Source organism: Ambystoma mexicanum, chromosome 10 (assembly GCF_040938575.1).
Source record: "Ambystoma mexicanum isolate Mex_15411 chromosome 10, UKY_AmexF1_1, whole genome shotgun sequence".
Taxonomy (NCBI): domain Eukaryota; kingdom Metazoa; phylum Chordata; class Amphibia; order Caudata; family Ambystomatidae; genus Ambystoma; species Ambystoma mexicanum.
Window position 1 is genome coordinate 372630786 of NC_090932.1, and position 23793 is coordinate 372654578.

The window sequence follows — 23793 nt, forward strand, 5'->3', positions numbered from 1 at the left end:
CATGTTCATAACCCTGGTACCACCAATATATGTCCTCATTGCCACTGTAAAACACTTTCATTATGCTTTTATTCACACTATATTTCATTAATGCCACCTTAAAAGTCTTTGATGCTGGGACACATGGTTTATGCCCTCATTACTACCCCAAAACACGTTCATGATGCTGATGCCACATTGAATGCCATCATTGCTATTGTAAAAGACGTTCATGATGCTGGAGCCTACAGTATTTATCAGCATTGCCACTTTAAATCATGTTCAGGATGCTGGTGCCATCAGTACCACTTTGTGAAGCTGGTGCCTATAAATGAGAACATGAGCTTGCCTTGGGTCAAGCCCCTCCTGTACACACATCCACATAAACATACAGACACAGGCATGCTCACATGCATATGCACACTCACAGGTACCTGCACATCTCACCCTCATTCTCACACCCAGACACGTGCGCGCACACACACACACACACACTCACAGACAACAGCACCTCTCATCCTCAGGCTCACACACAACAACTCTGGCAGTAGGTGTGCCGGTAAAACCGGCAGGCTGACACCGGAGTTGTAATTTTTTTCTGCACCTGACTTCACAGAATCACCGGGGCATTACAGCCCCGGCGGTCCGTGAATTCACGCGCTGCAAAATGTTAATCCCCATTCCCATTGAGTCCGCTATGGGAATGGGGAGGACAGAAGCACCGGCACCGTGTGCAACAGTGCCAGTGCTTCTGGCAAAGTCTCTGAGCGGATGCCGTCCCGCCCGCCAGGTCTGACCTGGTGGGCGGGACGGCAGCCGCTCACAGAACTCGGAGTGTGCCGGTCCGGTTACCGGTACCGTTGTTACCGGACCGGCACACTCGTAATGAGGCCCATATAGTTTTTAACACACTGACATTCAACTGGGGCCTTCTCCTGATTTGCCTCAGGCAAGGATCCCACCAGGCATGAAAAATGCTGCTGCCTCCAATCAGAAAGTCAAATTTCAGAGCCACAACATGCGCATGTCAGGGTCTAACACGTCAACAGTCCGACACTGCGGCTTCCCGTTCAGTAGCTGGAAAATGAATAGCAGATAACTACGGGTGAAGTGCTGCGTGACGGCTGTGTCAAATTGCTGGTGTTTTGTTTTCCACATACAAGATTCGGCTGCCAGATTCTAGATACAGGGATATCTGGCCTAATTCCGGCACTGGAGGGTTGAATAACTCAAAGAGCTTAGAAGCCCATTCAACAGGTTCAGTGGCATTTACATTATGAATTCCCTCTGAATGAATTGTGAGTAATGCTGCATAGGTCTCTGCAATCGAGAGTACTTTTTCCATGTACTTGGTAAGACTGTGTTTTTGCAAAGGCTTCAAAGTATGGATATCGGTCTCATTACGAGTTCGGAAGTAACCTGCCGATTCTACCAGTGGGTTTGCCGCCGAACTCGTAACACTGTTTGCACCGCCTGATGTCCCAGTGCCACGGGACATTACAAGTCCCGGCGGCCCGGGGTATCCGGCCGGCAAGAGTGTAAGTCCCCATTCCCATTAAGCCCATTAGGATTCCATGGGAATGGGGACATGGAAGCACCAGCACCGGTGCTTGTGTGACAAGCCTGCCTACAGTGAACGTTGCGCCCGGCATGTCAGACCTGCCGGGTGCAACGGCCCCTGTAGGCAGACTTGTAGTGTGGAAGTCCGGAAAGGGTGCCGTTACGCTGCTATCACCCTTATTTCCGGACTGCCACACTTGTAATGAGGTCTATGTGTGATTTTAGTAATAATAATGATTACTATATTTTCATGCTGCACTAACAGATGCAAATGAGAACCCACCTTTGCAATTTTTAAATGCATTCCAATTGGTTTGCTTCCCTGGGGTTATCAGGTGCTGAAGGATGTCCTGCAAAGATGTTGTTCTTATTTCCATACATAGGCCCTCATTACAAGCATGGCGGTCCGGGAACTACGGTACCGGTAAGGATGCCGGTACCGTAGTTCCCGGACCGCCATACTATGTGCTCTGCTTGCGGGTGCCGTTTCACCCGCCAGGTTCTTCCTGGCAGGTGTAACGGCACCCGTGAGCAGAGCACGTCGGATGCACCGGCACAACTCTGAATGTGCCGGTGCATCCGACACCCCATCCCCATTCAGCCCAATGGGGCAGAATGGGGATGAGGAGACCCTTGATTCCGGCACCCGTAAATGGGCAATTACTGGGTCCGCCGAGCTTGGCATGACCTGGTTCTTGCCCATTCGCGGGTGCTGGAAAAAATGCAACTCCGGCGGCAGCTGTGCCCTTAATAAGGGCACGGTTACCGCCAGAGTTGTAATGAGGGCCATAGTTTTTTTTTATTGGACTTTGGCACAAATGTTACTTTTCGGAGGGGAAGCAATAACTCATCTATATATAATAGAATTCTTCATTAAAAAAAAATAGACCCGATAAATAAAGTCAGCCGGGAGACCACCAGACAATTTTCTTATGTGAATTTTGCATATCTTTAATATATTAACAAGATATATCTGCTGGATAAAAAAACATTTCATTCTGTTGGGTAGAAAATCCTAGACTTCATTTTTCTTTGGCACATAATTCTATACAATGCAAATGGCAATAGGCTTCTGCGGTTGATAATTTGAAACGTGTGTGGAAAAAGTACAGAAATATAGAAAAGCATTATTTACATGCAGATTCCAAAAACATCGGCGGTACACGATTCATTAGCTTTTTGTAGAGTTCATGTTTTTTTCTCGCTTTAATAACAATGTATTGCCGCCAGCAGACAAGCCATACACCTGCTCGCTGGGCTAGAAAAATATCTGTACAAAATTACCTATTAACAGTAAAAGAATCCTATTTGTTTTTCCACTTCTGTAAGCTCACCACCCCCCCCCCCCCCCCACCCCCCAACCAGCTCCTCCCAAATCGCTATTTAGGCATTTGCCTAATCTGATACAAAATTCCTTTGGATAACAATATTGCAATATATGTTTGGTTGTTGACAATAGTCCATTTGGACGTTGAATAATTTCTTTGGCAATTGTATTACATTTTGTCGCAAATTCCCAAACAAAGTGGCAGTGCGGATAAGAGTTTCAGATGGCCAGCCCTTTTATCCCCCACATAGAATACCTGCCCTAAACCCTTGTGTTTGAGAAAACAAGAAGGAACATGAAGTCATTCTCCTCTGTATCTTGTGTGATCTAAGTCAATTATAATAATAATTAAACAATAATAACCTGTTCTGCTGGCTTAACCAGACGATATCGGCCTGTGCTACTACCACCTTAACACCAGGCCCTGGTGCCGTTACCGGGTCGGTGAAGCTCGGAGAAAATATTATCATTGCTATTAGCACCCTGAGGCAAACCCTCAAGGTGATAATAGCAATTGAGGTCGTGCTGCTTCTTTCTCAGCGATGACAGTAAGGATTGCCCTGGAAATGGAAGGTGGGGCTCCGCTCGGAGTCCCTCTTTCATTTCCATGGCTTGAACAGGAAGCCAGGCAGACGGTGTGACCTGAGCCGAGAAGCACTTTTCGGGTAAGGAGAGGGGGTGTGGGGGTGTTCAGGGGCTGGATTTGGGGGTTGGAGGCAGGGGAGGAGGGAAAACAGCAGTGCCGGGTGGAGGGCAGGTGCGTAGAGCACTCGGGTTGCTCCAAACCCTGGCTTGTATCAGCAGATTAAGCCCAAGTTTGGAGCAACCTGATTGGCTGTCTCACCTGCCAAGGGTGCTAATGTTCAGTAACCGGCGTTTGGTAGTATTACACGTGTATGGTAGAACCTAGAATCAATGAAAACAGTGTGAGTTAAATTAAGACTTATGTTGGTATTGGATGCATTAGTTCCACACTTGCCTTGTAAATTGGTCCTATTTGAGAATGTGGGCATGTAGTTTGAACACTGCGGACATATTTATCAGGTAATGCACTATGATTGGTCAAACAGTCTCGTGCAACTGGTTACCACAGCATACTATGAATGGAGATTCCATGCTTGTGTGTTGTGGGGGAGAAAGGGAGGGGATTGTGGCCATGACGCAAAGACCAACGCATACCAGTAGCTACTCTGAGAGTCCCAATGGGAGATCTCTGAAGGTGTGGGTGGCTCTTTTGGATCTTCGAGGGCTGGGTAGGAACATCCTTAGCCCAAAGGCACATTGAATATCGCTTATCATACACAAGTGATATTTAAAATAATTTAAGTGAAGAAATGAATGAGAATGGTTAAAACATTACAATTTGTCTAGTCTAATACACAGAGGACGATAGCCTTGGCACACTGTGACCCCTTCTGACAACCTGGCACCAAAAAAAAGGCTTGAGAGGGAGAGGCAGTCATATATTATACCCCCCTCCCCCACTCTGATGGTATGCACCAGCAATATGTGTCTTTCGGTGTTCACTTCTGCTATGCTGAGAGGTTGTATTCAGCAGGTCCCACAATGCTTGACTGACATGAAGATTAGAGAGCCGCACATCACTAGGAGGGAAAAGGTCACACGTGACGTCACTGATATTGCACAAACCAGTGGATTCCAAGCATGAGATGTATAGGCATGATGGCATGCCGTCCCTTGTGGGCCATAATTCAGGAGTGTGATGTTATTCCCTTGAATTATAGATTTACAACCCCAAAAACGTTTTACATTAAATATAAATAATACTTAATCGGTAGCTTATGGGTTTGAGTTCTGGTGACATTTGCAAACCATGGCCCATAGACTCATACTTTTTTATGTAAGCAGGGTCTTTCACACTATCTATACCAGATCATAATACGTGTTTATCCTTTTTGTATCCGCTTGCCCACAGCCTCGAGATCGGCAACAGGATAGGCTGCAGGACCGATTGTCATGCATTCATTGCTGGTGTTCGAGGCCTAGATTGTCATTGCGTGCACTGGACACACATTCTGGCAAATGGGAGGACCCAAATTAAGCAGAATCGAACAACCCTAGTGGGCCCCTTTCAGAAGGCCAATAATATTTGTTAACTACTGTTGAAACAAATTTTCTGCATGTTATCAATATCTCATGTCATTTCAACGCGAAGAAGAACGGGCCCAACTTAGACTGAGGTTTGTGGTGCAAAATCAGTGGAGGGCAACCTAGATCCTGCAGGTGTTTCGGCCTACCGCTAGCTATACTGACTAATGATGTAGGCCAAACCATCTGGAGGGCCGCACATTGTCCTTCACTCTACTCAATGCTTAAAGGCACAATTGGCAACTGCTGCTCTCAGCATTTAGACGTACTCTGGAATTCTTGGTCTGTTATTCCTGACCACCTTCCCAATGGAATTAGCTCGCTTATCGTTCAACCCTGTCCCAGTTAATTTCATCTTTCTTTCGATCATGTGACATGGGGGCACAGAAATGGCTTGACCTTTTCCTCCAAAGCAACCCTCTCCCCCATCAGAAAGTGAAAGACATACAGCATTAACCTGCAGAAGAGCCTGAAGTGTTTGCAGCAACATGGAGGGTGAAACACGTGAAACAATCTACACTTTCTTGGGATGGGGGCCCAGGCATATAGGATGACAAAACTATTTGTAACTGTGGAATAATTACTATACAGTAAAAAGATCATTTACACTCTAGGGCCTAGGCTCAATGCAACTGAAACAGATTCTTTAAAACTGTACACATCAAAGTTTGGAAATGTGGGCCCAAACTGTCTCCCTTTAATAAAGAGCGTTGAGTGTGAGGCCTTAAAGTGGATTTTGTTCCCTCTTGTGCCATTTAAAAGGGCATTGGTCATAGGTACTTTAATGGGAAACTGGAACTTGCCCTATTTCAGATCCTAAAATCCCCACCTTTCAAATGTGTGGTGCTGCGTGAGAACAACGGGGATGATACCTATATCCTATATCCGGTCCAGTTGTTGCCTATCCCCAGGAAAATGGCCGCCCTGTTTCCTCACATGTCATGGCAGGAAACTCAGGCTTGGAAAGATCATACAATCAGGCACACAGTTTTTGATGTCTTGATTAAGCGCCTGCACTGTTAAGAATAGTCTCTGATCCAAGTGAAGTGGATCCAAGTCTGTTAGCCTTTCCCTGGAAATTTCTTTTCCCGCGCGACTGTGTGGGCGACATGACCCGGCAAGAGTCAAACTGAATAGAGACAAGTTTACAATTTCCTGTGAATCAATCGTGTCTTATTGATTTAAAAACAAAGGGGTGGAAAGAGCACACGGAACTAGCCATTTGTTTCTTCATCTCATGAGCACAGGCTGTTTCTTTTCATGTCCAAAGTGTTCCGAGCAGACCAACCGCCCTGGGTGTACTTTGTAGATTGGATCGGGTCATCGCCGTGCTCCTAGAAGGAAGGATCGGCGAGCCCTCGCTTTCTTGAACCAAGAACGGCATGAATGCAGGGTCAGGACTGGCGTCAAAAGGATGGGCTCTAGGCTTGGGAGGGCTGGGGGAGGACCACCTGAAGCTTGGAATGCCATTCTACTTTGTCCTAAAGAGAGGAATGTACCAGAAAAAGGCAACGCCGACGCTTCTGGGGTTTTTCCCTGTTTTTATGCTCACTGGCAACCCACAGTTATCCTTGGTTGTCGCATGGTTTGGCTTGTCCATTGTGTGTTTCCTCGGGGTATAGATGTAAACGTTTCACAATTAAAAAGCCAAGCCACCCCAGAAGGGAGGCAGGAACAGAGAATGAGTGCAGGGAACTTTGCATTTAGAAAGCGGTGTGCCTGATGTGTACATGTTCACAGAGACTGTCGATTTTCCCAGTGTGCACTGCAGTGGACACGTTCCCCCATGTTTATGGTTATTTACCATAACATGGAGAGGGCGTGGCTTCTGACAGGAAGTTCACCACTGCCAGTGCTAACAATTATCGCTTGCTGCACCGCCTCTTTAAATTCTCCAAAAGAACATCCCAGCTGGTGGAGTGTTCAGAAAGGGTGTTTAGAATTTAGTTATTTATTTTACTTTTTGGTTTTGTTTTATCAAAGTAAGGCACCTTTTGGAATTGTCCTTTTGCCGGGAGTCATTCTCCCTGTCCACCCTTCCCTTCTGAACTGCACTCTCTCACGCACCAACAATCACACTACTCACAGCTAAAGCTCTAGGGCCTCTGGAGGGACACATTGTTCTGATTTTCCATATTTACCATTACAAATGTTATTAGGCACTTACGGTTGTGTTCTCTAACAGGGTTGTCCATCTCTGGGAATCGAGGGCTGGAATCCTGATGGGTTTTCAGGATATCCCTCATTAATATCCAACTCTAGGAATCGAGGGCTGGAATCCTGACGGGTTTTCAGGATCACACTGCGTGATCTTCATTGACGGTTGCTGGCATGGACGTATAACAATAGAAAATGCACGAGAACAAACTAACTACACATAACGTGGCCAAAGAAAATGTGAAGTATCACGTCATCTTTATGTTGGCTGCTCTTTAGAATTGTAATTCCTTCAGATGTAGTATGATGTCCATAATTCACATTCAATTCGCCCATCGCCAATTCCTCCGTAGAGTTTCTGCACATAGTCTTTATTTTTAAACAAAGTTCTGCAACGCATAGGCACTGAGGCATTCTTCCTAAGTTAAGTCACAACATAAAACGAGCATTGGCAAAGCCAATAGTTATGGCTTTTGTATAGGCATTGGCCAAACACACAACATTCTTCGGCTATTCCTATAATTGGCCGAGGGATTTGCAGGTAGTGCTATCATATAGCAAATATGCCAGGAAATGCCCAGATGCTTACATCATTGCCCAAGTATTGTGGAGCCTGGAATGGGAACCCCAAAAAGAACACCTGCAAGGCTGCAGCACACCATCACGTTTTATAATAGAACAGCAGACCCTGCACTCCCACTGACTTGGACAGCACGCACACCGCAGCATTCCATGATGTGGGATCCCTTGGTTTTTTTAAATTACATTTTTTTAAATATGTATACCCCGCCATAGCCCATGGGCATCAGTGTGCAAAACCTACGACATATAGGCTTTTAGGATTTGATGACTGGTTTGTGCAACACAATACTTTACTTAGTATTAGAAAGGATACATACAGAACAAAATGCTTGTACTGAAGCACTTGGTTCCTTTTATTTCCTCTTCCTTTTACTATGTGCATGACCACGATTGACAATTGGTGGCTGTGCAAAGAACCAAAACTAAAAAGGGACTCATTTTTAAAGGAGTGCTAGGTTATGTTGACAGCAGGTGTCGGCAGATGCAAGCAAGTGACACTACCAAATATCTTGCAAGGAAATCCATGGCACAGGCCTAAGTCTGGTGACTGAGAAGCTCGCCACAGAGGTACAGGGTCTGAAAGGGCGCAATAGAGGGATGCCTGTTACAGGAAAGTGCATTTATACTCTCTCAAGGATCAGCGTCCCCTAAATTACGCCAAGTGATCTTGCTGCGCGCACTGCTCTGTAGACAGCGCCGCTCTGTTACGTTTAAAATGGCGCTAACTCTGTATAGCTTAATAACCCATAGGGCTAAATACCTTGTTGCGTGCAAAGCTCGGACATTGAGAAAGCAATGTTTGCTCCTTTTACGAACATTAAATGACAATAACCATTTGAGAACATTTTCACTGTTTGACAGTCGAAGCAGTGTCCCAGCGGGTAATGTGCATTAATCACAATTTTTTGGTCTCGGAGGGAATATCGGTAACCTTAAAAGGGCTCCCTGTGGCATTGCCACAAACAGTAAAAGGGACGTGGCATCGGTGTCCTTCAAACAATAGCCTATTTAGACACATATATAATATAATATATTTAGATATTTGAAAAATAAACATTTTCTTCTGTATAATATATAGCATTTTTTTTAGAAAAAAATCTGTCACCAGATAAAAAACATACCATGCAAAAATGGTGTAAAAAACGTGTTGTTCCAGTCTCTTATAGAGTTTAGAGCGTGATTGTATTTCACTGTGAGGGGAGTTTGATACTGAAGTCTATTTCTTTTGTTGCAATTGTCTTGCCTTTGTGCGGCAGAACCTGTTGCTTCCCACGGCACTAGACCACCCCATGCCATCACCACCTTGTGAGTTAGGGTTGTTACTCTGCAGAACACATCTTCCAATTGGAAGAGTCCAAATACCTTGAGACCTAGAAGACCTAGGTTGCCTGGAAACTAATGGCTTACTCGCCACAAGGCGACTGTATTGGGCGAGTTACTTCTCCAATCTATAACTCCCCAAAATGATGCAGAAGACTGAGTGCGGATCTTTTCGGGGGATCAACAGGCCAAAACGTGGCCGCAAGCTATACCGTGGTTTCACTTTTCCAGAGTCCCGTCTTCATGCCGGTGCTGCTCTCGGTACTGGTGAGGTTCATGTCATACTTGCTCCCTTTAACAACGCCATTTTGGTTGGTCATGTTGAGAGGGTAGGAGCGCCGCTTACTGTCACGGTCCATGCTGTTGGCCTGCTTGAGATTGTCCCGGCTGGCACTCCTTCCCGGTGACCGTTCTGTGTCCTGCACATGCGGCTGTTGGCCACTGGTATCACTTCCTTCGGAGTGCGTCAGAGTACCATCTGGGTCCCGGGTTGTGCCCTCAGTGCTGCCATTGTTCAGGGGGCTGTTTCGGCTGCTCTGGTAGCTCTCCGAATGGCTGTTGTGGAGGCTGCCACTTTCGCTGGATGGCAGGTCTGAGGATGGACCCCTTAACACCTTCAACCTATGGTGCTTTCCCTCGCGGTATTGTTTAGTCCTGCTTTTGTGGTTCCGGCGGGCATGTAAATTGTTTGTGTATCTGCTGGGTATGGTAGAATTCTTATTATTCACTGGCTGGGGCTCTTCAAAACATGTGGTCTTGGGAGTACAGCTTTCTCCTTGGTTCTGCACCACCTGGAGATTGGTCAGCTTGCAGTGCCCAGAATTTGAGTGGCTGCTGCTACAAGGAGAAGAAGAGGACTTGACAGAGTTGGCTCCCTCTGGGCTGCAACCAATGAAGACCTGGGAAGTGTCGTCCACTATAATGCCTGGATGCACGTAACCTTGTATCGGCAATGCATGGCTGGTTGAGGGGCAGCAGGTCGCCATCACGTCAGGTCGCCGAATGCAATGGTGGATGAACACAAAGAGCCCGAGGGCCACTGCCACCACACCGTAGAGGCAGCTGAACAGAACGCTGGAATACCAGGACTGCGACACCGCCAGAGCCCCAAAGGCCCACAGCGCAATGTAGAGAAAGTGAATTATCAGTAAGGCCCAGAACTGCACCTTCAGTGAGTGCACGCTGTCCGCGTCCAGGTTCTGAGAGACGGGGCTCACCGACAGCGAGCATGAATCAGATAAAGGGTTGCTGCCACCACTGCCCAGCCGAGCAGGAGTCTCCACTTGCTCCAGCGGGTCTTTATGCTCTGCAGGCCTATGTCTTAAGGCAATCCCTGTGCACAGGAAGTAGATCCACGTAACGAGAAGGATCACAGTCGCCGGGGCGTAGAAGGCAGCGAGGCTCGGCTGCCACACCAAACAGCTGTGGGAAGAAGACGGACAGGTTATGGGTTAGTAATTGACAAGACCCATCAGATTCAATCACAGGCACTCAAACAGAGAAAGAATGTTGAGAAGACCCTGCTCATGCCCTTGAGAGTGCAACTCCAATGTTGGTTACGTTTTGTATTGTTCCTGCAGGAATTTGGGTCTCTTCATAGACGCTGCCTATTTAGCACACACCGCAACCTGTTCACGGGCATAAAGAGACATTTCACCAGGTGTTGTTATAACCCAACTTGGTGGTGCTTTTCATTTGATGTCAGAAGGATGGGTTGGCTCTACTTGGATTTTGAGCTATGAGCTGTATGTTATACACTGAACACTGCATTAGCGCTCCATACCTGGAGCTGGTTTTTACTCATTTGAGTTCGTCCTAAATGTCTCTAAGGGCCAGGGTTTTACAAAATAATTTCAATAATAATTAAGCTTACCAAAATGTATCTTTGCAGGGTCTTCCTTCAACCCTCATTGTTTTCCACAAATATTCTTAGCAAATGTCCACATTTCATCTGAGTGTGCACTATCCAGAATATTAGCACCAGGGCGGGGGAGGAGGCGGCTCCCAGCTAACCAGGAAGTTCAGAAGGCAGGCTACACCTCATGCTATTGCCTACGTTCCCAGCCTTCTCAGAAACGGGAGGCTGCCATATTCCCTGACAGGCAGGTTAGAGCTCAGCGCCTGTGCCCCCCAGCACCCTCGCCATCTCCAACTATCCCACACGCTCTCCACCCCCGAGGCCCACTTACCTGTGGCTGCCCTATCACTTGTCAGTCCCACAGCACTCTGTGGTGGGGCTTCTCCTCTAAGGCAATGGCCGCCATGGAAAGGAAGAAGAGACTGCTTGTGCCCCTTTTGTTTTATAGTTGATTTTTGGGGGAGAAAGGGAAACCACGCTGGTTCAGCACTTAAAGAGACATTGTTCTCACCTCAGAAAGCATACTGAGTGCTAACAGCAATAAACCATTCCTTGAGAAGGCATTATCATTCAGGTAATGTAACTGTAACTCAGACCCTAGGTCAGTACCTGATCGGTAATGCTCTCCCACATCAGGGATTATTGCTTAGGTGAATGGTGGATGGCGGGGGAATAGTCTTGGTGAGCGTTGTTAATATGCTCATAAAACCATTCACAGGAAATGTTACAGGCCACTGCCAACTTTTTCTTTATCAGCAGTACACCCGCCTTTGAGGGAGAACACATCTGACAATGGGTAAAGGGGCTTCTAATATGCCAAACTCTGCAAGCACAGTCTTTTTTAGAGCTTGATGAATTCTGTGCCTTGATATGGTGGTTATGAAAGGAGCTGGTTGCTGAGCACAGCAGTGGGCGCTAAACCTGCTCAGGTGAGTGAGACCACACTTCCTGTCTCCGCAGTCCTTGAACTGACTTCAAAGACTGCCAATAGGAGAAGCAATCATGTGACAGTTTTGATCGTAGATTTATGGGGAATTCAATAGTAGACGATGTAAGTGACTATTAGAAGGTGGAAAGCGCAAAATGAAACATTGAGAGCTACGGGTGCGGGGAACTTTGTACATAGGGCACATGTCCACACACTGGGGAGTTGGTATTTTAATCTAGGGGGTGGGGAACTTCATGGTCTAGCAGAAGGGGCCCTGAGAGCATGGGTGCTAGACTTGGTAAATTGTACTCTGAGATGCCACTTTGAAAATATTGTCAGTGCTTGGACACAGGAGTGAATATGCATCTGGGTGATGTGTGTGTAGGTGTGTGTGTGTGTACATAATGAGTGCTAGTTTTGTGTGGGTATTTGTAGAGAGCATTGTTCGACAGAATTCATCCTTGCACTGTTAAATTGCCAAAGATCAGCCATGTTTACGTTTTTCGGAGCAGGATTGTAATGAACTTCTGAACGCTAGTTCGCTCTTTTCATTGTGACGAACAGTTGGCGGAGGCGTGTTTGCCTCCTGTCTTTTTCTTGCCTGTAACCTTGGAGCACCAGATTACAGACTTCTTACACCATGATGCAGACAAAGGCTGCCCGTCAGCACCGCGGATTTGGCATTAACAAAGGCCTCGTAGAACAGGCCCATAGGCTCCAAAGCAATATGGTAGCCTATGGAAGCCAAGGCAAGGAGGCAGATTTCGTGGTCACGTGATCGAAGCCACGCCACCATGTTCTGAACATTCTGCAAGCCCAACAAACGCTCTAAGTGCTGTTGACGAAGTCCAGAAGGGAGGAGATCAAGTGAGGACCTCCAAAACCCCCGACTGACTCTACCCGGTGCTACTATTCTTAGAGACATGCACCTTTGAACCCCATTCAACCAATGATAGGAACCATATGAGCGACGCCATCACCCGTGGCTGCTGTAACATCATTGAGAATTGCAGACATTTTGTGTTGCTGCTATACATGGGGGCCGCAGTGTCGGCTTCTTTTTCTGGCACAGCCCTCATGTTCAGAAGCGCAATGCATCGAATGGCAAGAGCCTTGGTTCAATTGACATGGCATTGATGGTGGAGAACCCGAGATTGTTAGGTAGAAAAGTGTCTACTTACTAGGAGTCGTTCTCTCGCGGATTGTTGATGTTGACGGCTGCCGTGATACCACAGATGATGAGTGGGATGCCACCGGCAATTAGGTAAAACCTGGAGAAGTGTAATAGAGAGAACAATTCATTGTAGAGCAAGAAGAGACAACAGAGACATTCAGAATAGCTTCTCTACCACAGGCCCTTCTTCCCTACAGTTTTGTAGCTGTATGGGGTTGGAAAATTGTGTTTTATAACACGCCTAATACCGGACTTGAGTTCGGTTTCTAAGCGCGGATCTGGGATTTGAACCTCTGTTGCTCTGCGTGGTCTTGCTTCCAAGATCAGCCCGTTGCCCCTGTGCTATCCTCCGTTCACTCCATTGCCCCTGTGCTATCCTCCATTCACTCCATTCATCCGTTCACTGCTATCATCATAGAGTTTCATGCTCCATTGTCTAGATGCATTGTACATATATATTTCTTTATTATAGAAGAGCACCGGGGGACCACTCCGGTGGTGATAGTGCGCGGTACAAATACCCTTTAACAATAACATTAACATATAAATATAAAATGACTTTTTATACAATACAATATCTCAATTGCACAGACACATAAAATAAAATATACAACTATACCATATGTAATTCCCTAATTCATCAAATCATACAATAATTGCTTTATGGCATACAAAGTGTAGTAAAATATAAATTAGGCAACATTCATTTTCCTACAGAAATCACCCCCATTGAGATCACCATCTAACAAGAATACATCCTGATAGCCATATGGTAACTTTTGTTTTCTTTGTATATATAGCAAAGCCGCACTTGTTGTAAGTAAATGTTTTGGTGTTTCTAACTTGATGGTGACCACATAATCTACATGACTGAAAATCCATGTTAAATTGAGACCTTGCTCCCAGTACTTCCACAGTCTCTCCAATATTGAATTTTAATCTCATGTACTCTCTTCTAATGACATGGTTAGGGAATGCTCGTAGGTAACCCGGTATACAGTAATCAGTTGGAATATGAGGGATGCAGTACCTACAGTGATAATGGGTGGCAAGGTTGACCCCGTTCTGTCCTAATCTAGAGAATCCATGTATCCTTTGATTACTTTTTTATTTTTATTTATTAGCACTAGGTTAAAATATAACCTTTTACCAAATTCCATTTGTCAACATTAATAGCACAATTGACATCAGTGACAACTCATAAGAGCTTCAAGTTTAACTTTCAAATTCCACATCACATTTGATCGACATAAGGACTATGCCGCTATTGTAGACCAACCTGGGTCTGATCGATGAGAACCACGCTGTCCACATAAAGAAGCCTATCTACTTTTAGATTTGTTTGCCATGTAGGTATCCATTTGTAAACGTTGCCACCATTTCAAACCATCCAACATAACGCTGTCTCTAATACAATATTATTGTCTGTTTCTATTTCCTTCACTGGCCACAGGATGCATTAATGTGTTAGGGTCTGAATTTATCATCGTCCAGTATAGTTTTAAACTTTGCATGAAACTTAAGGATTGAACTGAGCATATGCCCAATTCAGTCTGTAAGTAATTTATCGGACGGTTGCGTGGCATATTGGCCAGAGTCCTCAAGTAATAGCTTTCCAATGTATGTATGTCATTCCTAAATCTATTTCCCCATACTTCTGCACCATATAAAATCATAGTGATAAGTTTGGGTGTGTATATGGTGATTAAGGAGGCGAGAGAATAACCAATGGACGATGGATCTAATACCCCCCAACATGTTGATGCATAGTGTGAATAGTTTCCTTCGTTGGCTATATCCATGTACTATGAGCAACCCGAGATATTTATAGTGGGTTACACACTCCACTCGCCGATCTTTTAGTTCCCAAACAAAATGTATTGTAAATATTAAAGAGAGAGAGAGAGATATGGAGGAGGAGAAAAGAGAGGTGGAGAGAGAAAGGGCGAGAGAACGTGCAAGAAAAATGTAGACTTTACTTAGAGTTTAGACAGACCAAGAGAGATCCAGAGGAATTAGCCTGCCAAAGTGTCCATACAGACCAGTAGAATCAAGAGGGACTCTGCCCTACACTTCAAACAGACTAACAGAAATACAGGCGGCCGCCCACGCTTCAGCTCACGTAGACGGAGAGAGTTCTAGAGCCAAAGGGACCCCAGAGACTCGGAAAGAGCCCGAGGGACTCCAGCTCTATTATAATCACATATTACAGGGATCTGCCGAAGGGAGTCTTGGCCAGCAGCCATCACAGACCTAAGGGGGTCCCAGAAGGGCTCCTAGCCACAAGATATTGCATGGCAAAACCCTATACCACTGACAGAATAGCAGTAACGCACACTTTGGAGCGAGCACCCATAGAGATGATTTGCCACCCCAAAGTGGTATTCTGCGAAGATAAATGTATTTAGAAATCCATCAGAGAAATGTTATTTTCTGGAGAAAAGTATTTATGACAAACTTTAACAATAAATAAATATGAAGCAAATGTAAAATGCAATGGAGAGTATTAAAAAGGGGTATAATTGAATAAATCAGTGTTTGAAAGTTGACTACAGACTTTATATGTAACAATTTGACAAGGGGATTGGCATTTCAATTAAATAATTACTATTAATAACCAGTGTTACTCTTATTAGTATTTAAAATAGTTATATTATAAATAGGAATACAAAAATGTAAAACAACATGAACTAAATAGTGCAGAATTTGAATAAGATGACAAGATGCCTTCCCTTGTGATCTAAAGAATCTCGGTCCTGAAGAAGGCTGGGCTGGTTAGAAAAAAGGGACCCATGAGCCGAAACTCGAGTTGGCAAGAATTCCACTGTGCTGACGTGATCTAGTATTAACATATATTAGGCCATACTAAGTGACATTATGTGACTATGGCTGTTTTCAAAAATGAGTTAATGCAGTGGTTTTTTATTGCGATTGGCATTAGGATTACTCAATTGTCCTTTCCTGTGGTCCATTTCCAGTAGTGTTGTTGGTATGTCTGTGTTGCTAGTTCTAGTTTTGAAGGATTGGGTTGAGTGTGTGACCTTTTGTCACATTTAGGGAATATGAACTTGCACTGTGTCACATTGTGATTGTTTTGTCATCCTGTCATATGCTATGTAGAAATATTTTTGTATATGTTTCCTGGATCCATGCATTTCACTTTACTTACATTTTTGTTGATTAAAAATATCTTAATATGCATAGAATGTTTTCCTTTTTATTATTGTTGCCATAGAAACGAACGATTTCTTCCAAAAACATGAATAGGGCAATTCTGTTTTGTTTGGGGTTGTAAGTATTGTCTGGTATCTCTTTAGCAATGTGGACTATGAATGTCAGCAAACATTAATATCCCACATCTATACCTAAAAGTGAGACGTTCAATGAAAATACACCAACCTGAATATTTTCAGGGATTAGAAACTGTACCAGACAACACAGCCAGTGATTAGCAAACATGCAACACAAGTTAAAAAACTTGAAGAAATCATCTATAAAACGTGTTAACAAACCAACAAAAGACTATGCACAGTAAAAGCAGAGAAGCCTCACAAACACAAACACACACACACCCACATCCTCTCTCTCTCTCTCTCTCTCTCTGTCTCTCTCTCTCTCTCTGTCTCTCTCTCTCTATCTCTCTCCCCCTCTCTCTCCCTCTCTCCCTCTCTCCCTCTCTCTCTTTCTCTCCCTGCTAAGCGCTTCAAGCCTGCTACAACAACCTTAACACACTTAGATAAAAACATCGAAGAATGGCCATGCCACTGTTTTTGTGCTGCCTTTGGGTGATCACCGTTTTGCTGTGTGCATCGGTCAATGTGCACACTAAAGCTCTTGGGTGTCTGCCCACAAAATCTGCATGCACTTTAGCCAATTACAGCCTTTTGTATGTTTGGAATCTTGAGTCAAACACTGCACTTTGCACTTTAGTTTGAAACAAAGTTAGCACGGTTTTACCTGTGTCCTCGGCAACGTGCCCAGAGAAATACAGGGTGCCCATAGAGTAGATTTATGTATTGATCTCCCCAACAAATCCCACCCCTGTGTTGTTTGAATTCTAAAAGCTAATATTATCATTGACTCTTTGCGATCTCAGACTATGGCATTAGACCACCATTAGAGGGATATATGTGAGATGTATGAAGATGCCATCCAAATGTTCCCCTATTCACAGTCAACAGCCTGTCTTGTGGCCCATCTTGTGTCCCTTCTGACTACATTCCCGGTGAAGGGTTACCATTCACCTACGTTGGAATAGGAGGCTGGACAGTCCATGTTCTGTCATCAGTGTTCATTTCTGTGCTGCTGAGCTTGGTCTTTGGCTTTCCTGAAAGTCAAAGGCTTATTTGTGCTGTGTGTATGGGTGAATGTACAGCAACAAGCTGCACTCCTGGGTGTGGTGCATCTACCAACACATTCTGCAAAGACTGTATGCAAAGCGCAGCCTTTTCTGTGTACTGTGCATTTAACACGCATCCAGACACTGGGCCGCATTACTAGACAGGCGGTAACCCGCCAGTGCTAACGGCGGGCTTGCCTCCAGACACGTAACACTTTTCCAGCACCTGATAATAAAGTACCACCAGGACATTACAAGTCCCGGTGGATCGGGAAGTCAGGCGCCGTAAAATATTGTTCCCTATTCACGTGGAGTAATCCATCGGAGGGGGGAGACGGAAGCACTGGTGCCATTGCTAACGTTGCCGGTGCTTCTGTGACAAGTCTGCCTTCCGGGACCCTTTTGCTAACGGTGCCGGTGCTTCTGTGACAAGTCTGCCTTCCGGGACCTTTACGAGTGGCAGGTCAGACCTGCAATTTGGAAAGTCTGGAAAGGGTGACGGTGCCTTGCTACCGGCAACCTTATTCCCAGACATCCACACAACATCTATTAGAGGTGGCACAAATAAACCATCACATATGCACACTCCAAAGCAGTTTGAACAGTCTGCATATATGAATGTATAGCACCGTATCATTGTGTGCATCCACAGAGGGATACATCCTCCAAACCACCCACATCCTCGACTAAGCTAACGACAGCCATGACCGTCTGTACCACCTCACAAATGGACAATACAAAAGCTGTACAACTCCCAAAAAGGGCATACTAAGATTATTTTAATAGAAACAACACATTAACTCCTAGGCAGTCCAACCAATCATAACAACATCAATGTCATAACTATTGTACCGTTAATTGGAAATTACTTTATTACACCTGTGAATGGAAATTGCTCATGTGTGACCCTCGCATTTCACACGAGAGAGTTATAGCCAAAACCAACCCATAAACCCCATGAAGGAGATCAGGGTGCGAGGAGGCTAGTCACCAGGGAGGTTGGTTACAAGCCATCAAGCACCCAGCAGCGTTTGGGTTTTTTCTTGCTGTACTCGTGTCTTCCTGACAGCTTTGTTCAAGCTTTTGTTGCACACCTACAGTAGTACCTGGTGTGCTGGGGCTGTGATTAGTGCCCTGCTATGGCTAAACATAGGGGCTTCCATGCATCAGCATCTATAGCTGCAGCACTCTGATTCTTACACTAAGACATTCTCTGCTTTGATTACGTTTCATGAAATCTCCTGAACATTCTTGGGGGGAGCATTGTTTGTGACTTTTCAATGTTCTTCCTTTTTGGGGACATTTCCACTGTGTTGAGGAGTCCCCCAAGGTCAGAACATAACTTTGAAGGCAGGTGCACAGATGCACCTCCATTGCAGTTGGTCTTGGAGGAGTTGTGCTCATGTAGCAGTGGTTCACTGGGCCACCTGAGCACCCTCATTCATAATCGTGACTAGCGTTGCCTGGAAACAGTGCATCGTGGTGGTGCGTCTCTGTTGGACCAAGACTGGCCAAGCGTACATCATGGCGAAAGGCGTGTGTCATATCCTGAGAATGCATGTGGCAGACTTCCTGTGGTGTTGTTTGTTGCAGTACCGTGTGCCATTGTATTTTGACGACTGGGGAATGTATCGGTGTGTTGGCAGTCAATTGCTGGGGTTGACACAAATAGACGAGATAAAATGGACGCTTTCATCGTGGCTGCTACCTACTTCAACGGTTGGGTACCATTACAGGAACAAGGAACACATTTTGGTCTGGATAGATCTTAGCACTAGAGTCCTGCTGCCAGTGACAATGTGTTGAGAAATGGTGTGAGGTTACACATCTGAGCAGGAAGGATGGCATTGCGGTAGTTGCCACTGTTTGTGTTCTATCCTTTTTTTTGTGTTCTGTTATATGAGCACCGCCTGTGTTAAGTTGGTGGTGTAACGAGTGATTTGTTTGTGTTGATGATTCAATTGGAGTAGTGAATGCTTTTCTTTGTACTTTTTAAGTGTTTTTTTTCTTCTTTTTGGTCTTAGCTGTGTTACTGCACAGTTTTTTGTGTGGGCTATGTGGCGCCGCCCGATGACGGGCGCACGCGGCGGCGTGACGTATCACGCCGCCGCAGTTTGTATAAATAAAGGGGGCGTTCCCGGCCGCGTTAGAGCAACCGGGAAGCCCGAACTGGAAGGACTGGTGCCCATGTGAGTCCTTGGGTGAAGGGGCTTACGGGACCGCGTGGGGGCTCTGACCCGCCCCCAACAGTGGCGACGAGTGATGAGGGAGACCCGGGCCCGGCGGTGAAATTGTTTATTCCGAATTTTTGAATGGAAGCGGAACGAAGCATCGCTTCGCTTCATGCCGGGTCGCGGGACGCACACGCGGCCGGCGGCCATGTTGTCTTGTAGGCCGTGAAACTTCACAAGGCTCCGGTTTGGAGCGTGAGTACATCACGGGCCTAATTTTTGGAAAAATTGGAAGTGGGAGTTATGACCTGCATGCCCATGCTGGTTTTGTGCATTTTTACACAATTTTGGAACTCTTACGTCGTGTGAAAGCCAGGAGAAGGACCAACATCACAGGGCCTGTACAGGCCCATCCAGTGCCTAGGCTGAATTTGTGGAACCCCCGGCCTATATGGACTTTGACAAGGGGAATTCACTGCTTTCTCTTTGTCTCCTTCATCATCAAAGCGCTGTGGTTTCTTTTCTTCGCTGGCTCCTTCATCATCAGGTTTGGCTGCATGTTGTGCCTCCATTGGTGCCCTGCCTAGAAACCTCCCTCAAGTTGGGTGCCTGGAGAGGAAGAAGTTTGAGTTGCGGCCCTCAGGACAGTAGGTAGGGGGTGCCTGTGCGCTCAAACCCATGGGTGACTCTGATGATTCGGACAGTGGTGGTGCAGCTGCGTCACGTCCCCGCGATCGTGGCCAGGCTGCTGCTCAACAACAGGCTGTCCTTCCACCGGTGATCCAGGCCCCTGCAGGACTGCTGCCTGGACAACCAGGGCTTCCCATTATGGCCCAAGCACGCGCACCTGCGGCCCATGCCGCCCTGCAGCCCATTCCTGAGTTCGATGCATCGGGCCCACCCTCGAGCATGGGGCCCCGATGGAGAAGATGGGTGAGTCGCCTCGACATGTATTTCAGGGCTGCTCAGGTGACGGATGACGACAGCCGGATTGCCACCATGCTATACTCGGCCGGACCGGCAGTCCAGGAAATATTTGAATCACTTACTCCCATCAATAACTCCTACGATGCGGCCAAGGCGGCGCTCCTCGTGCATTTCCTCCCCCTTGCGAACGTGGACTATGAGAGGTTCGTTATGCTTTCGGCTAAGCAGAAGGAAGAGGAAACACTGGACACTTTCTACGGTCGCTTACGCCGCCTCTCCCTCGGATGTGCATGGGGAGACGCAGACGACATGATGCGCACGATGCTGATCCAGGCATGCTCCTCTGGCAAGCTCAGGAGGCAGGTCCTGAGAGAGCCAGGCATCACGCTGCCCCGCATACTGGAGCTGGGCAGATGCCATGAGGTAGCGGAGGCCCGAGCCAGCAAGATGGAAGCAGGGTCTCGGTCGGGGAGGCCTGAGGAAGTGTGTGTGGTGTGGCGAGGTGGCCGAGGTGTGAGACGCCCAGGTGGAGGACCCCGAGACAGGGCAGGAAGGAGTGGGGAGTCGTGCCAGAAGTGCGGGTATGACCTCCCCCACATGACAGAGTGCCCTGCGGTCGGAAAAACCTGCGGGAGGTGTGGGCTGGCCGATCACTTCTCGCGGGTATGTCGTGCGGCCATGCCAGTGATGGTGCCGAGGGGTCAGGCACGGTTGTGGACTCCGCGCCAGAACCAACCGCCCAGTGTAGCCCAGGTGGAACAGGGTGAGGTCGAGCCCCAGGCGGAAGGAGCTGAGGAGGAAGACGAAGAGAACGTTTTTTTTGTCTCCAGCGTAGAAACGCTCAAAAGGAAAAGCAGGAGACAGCCAAGATGTGTAGTGGAGATCAACCACTCCCCAGTCCCGGTGCTCGTGGACACTGGTGCTTCCGTCAATGTGATGGCCAGAGGGCATTTTGACTCTCTCAAACCCCTCCCGGGTCTGGCCACACCGAGAGCCCGCATATTTGCATTTGGGGGCCAGGAACCGATACCGCTGGACGGTGCCTTCGTGGCTGACGTGGAACATGATGGCTCACACATTAAGGCTCGATTCTACGTGACCCCGGTGAGCAGTAATACCTTGCTCAGCTGTGCAGCTGCAGAGGCATTAGGGATTGTGAGCTTCGCCTACTCCGTCCACCTTGAGGATATACATGACCTCCTGGACAAGTACGCTGCCCTCTTCAGCGGCATCAGAAAGATGACGGGGGAACCCATTCAACTACACATCGATGAGTCGGTGCAACCCATCGCACTGAAACACCGGCGAGTACCCTTTCACTTAAGGGGGCTGGTGGATAAGGAGCTGGACAATCTGGTGAGCCTGGATATCATCGAGAAAGTGGAAGGCCCAACCCCTTGGGTGTCCCCGATCGTGGTGGCCAGAAAGCCCAAGCAACCTGACTCAGTGCGCATATGCGTGGACATGAGGCTCCCGAACAAAGCGATCAGAAGGGAGCGGCATCTTACACCGACGATTGATGACATCATTGCGGATGTTCAAGGGGCTCGATTTTTCTCCAAGCTGGACCTCCGAGCTGGCTATCACCAGGTCGTCCTTCATCCTGACTCCCGGTACATAACGACTTTCACCACCCACCGGGGTCTGTATCGATACAAGCGGTTGAGCTTCGGGGTGTCGTCTGCCGCTGAAGTGTTCCAAAATATCATCAGGGGCGCCCTAGCAGACCTGGAGGGCGTCCTTAACATTAGCAACGACATCCTGGTGTTCGCCAAAACTGAAGTGGATCACATGAGGAGGCTGGGAAAGACCTTAGAACGACTCCAATCTCTGGGCCTCACCCTTCACCGGGAAAAATGTGAATTCATGCGCTCATCCATCGAGTTTTTCGGATTCATCTTCAAGGAGGGGGGGTGTCGCCAGACCCGAAAAAGGTCCAGGACATCAAGGCGGCGAAAGCCCCCGAGTCGGTGACCGACGTGAGGAGTTTCCTGGGGATGGTAACTTACTGTGGGCGGTTCATCCAGAACTTGGCGTCGAGATCTGAGCCACTCCGGGCGCTGACCAAGAAAGAATCACCATGGCAGTGGGGCCCCCTTGAACAAGCCGCTTTCGAGGACATTAAGGGTGCCCTCACAGTGGAGGACACGATGGCATTCTTCGACCCAGCATTAGAATCTGAAATCGTGGTCGATGCAAGTCCCTTCGGGTTGGGAGCAGTGCTGACGCAGGTGGACCGCAACGGGAGTGTTCGACCTATAGCATATGCTAGCAAGGCCCTCACTGAGACTGAACAGAGGTACTCCCAGATCGAGCGGGAGGCCTTGGCGGTGCTGTGGGGCTGCAGGCACTTCCGGCTCTACGTCCTGGGACGCCCGGTGACGGTGGTTACTGACCACAAACCACTGCTTCCGATCCTGGTGGGCTCCCCTTCGAAACCACCGGCGAGAATCGAGAGGTGGATGCTCGCCCTCCTGGAATATTCTGTTACCCTGGTGCACAGGCCCGGGGCCAACAATGCCGCGGACTATCTATCTCGTCACCCGGGAGTGTGCGGGGGAGAAGGATATGACACCTGCGGAGAGGAAGCGGACAGTCATGTTCGCATGGTGGTGGAAGCGGCAACACCAAACGCCTTGTCCCTAGAGGAGTTGGAGGCTGCGGCAGCTGAGGACGAGTGCTTTCGAATTCTAAAAGACTCGATGCACAGTGGGTCGTGGAAGTCCATCCTCGAAGCAGGGGCCGGACGCACGCAAGAAGCCAAAACAGTATTGGAGCAGCTGTGGAAGGTAAAGGAGGAGCTGTCGTTCTCGGACTCTGGGCTGCTGCTCCGGGGTGACAGGATTGTTGTCCCACAGGCAAAGGTGGCGGAGGTGATCCATCTCGCCCACCATGGACATCAGGGCGCCGCCAAGACCAAGGCGCGGCTCCGCTCAAAGGTCTGGTTTCCAGAGTTAGAGAAAAGGGTGGATGACTTTGTGGCGGCCTGCGTATGGTGTCAGGCGGCCTCCCCTCTGCAACGTGAATCTGCCATTGAGGCCATGCCCCGAGGCACGAGGCCGTGGGAGATCGTCCACGCCGACTTTGGCTCAACATCAGTGGGTACCCATTTCCTGGTGCTAGTCGATGAATACTCGAGATACCCCGAAGTGGAGTTCGTTGACTCAGTGGCCTTTGAGCATGTGGTGGTAGCGATGGAGAAAATGTTTGCGGCCCATGGTTTTCCCCACACCCTATGCTCCGACAATGGATCGCCCTTCCAAAGTGAGCGATTCTCCGAGCTGCTGGAGAGCTGCGGAATACAACACCGGAAGATACCCCCCCCTGTGGCCTCGAGCGAACGGGGATGCAGAGAGACTGAT

At 47.5% G+C, this 23793-nt stretch overlaps 1 protein-coding gene across 1 annotated transcript in view; it reads right to left on the bottom strand.

The window, feature by feature from the left end:
• Nucleotides 1-2461: 2461 nt before the first annotated feature.
• Nucleotides 2462-23793, bottom strand: part of ADGRA2 (adhesion G protein-coupled receptor A2) — a 574510-nt gene continuing 553178 nt past the window's right edge. Inside the window, exons 18-19 of the mRNA XM_069617958.1 lie at nt 13002-13091; nt 2462-10456 (exon numbers count right to left, since the gene is read on the bottom strand). Of these exons, the coding sequence (XP_069474059.1) occupies nt 9241-10456; nt 13002-13091 (1306 nt within the window). The 3' untranslated portion in view covers nt 2462-9240. The remainder of the gene's footprint in view (nt 10457-13001; nt 13092-23793) is intronic.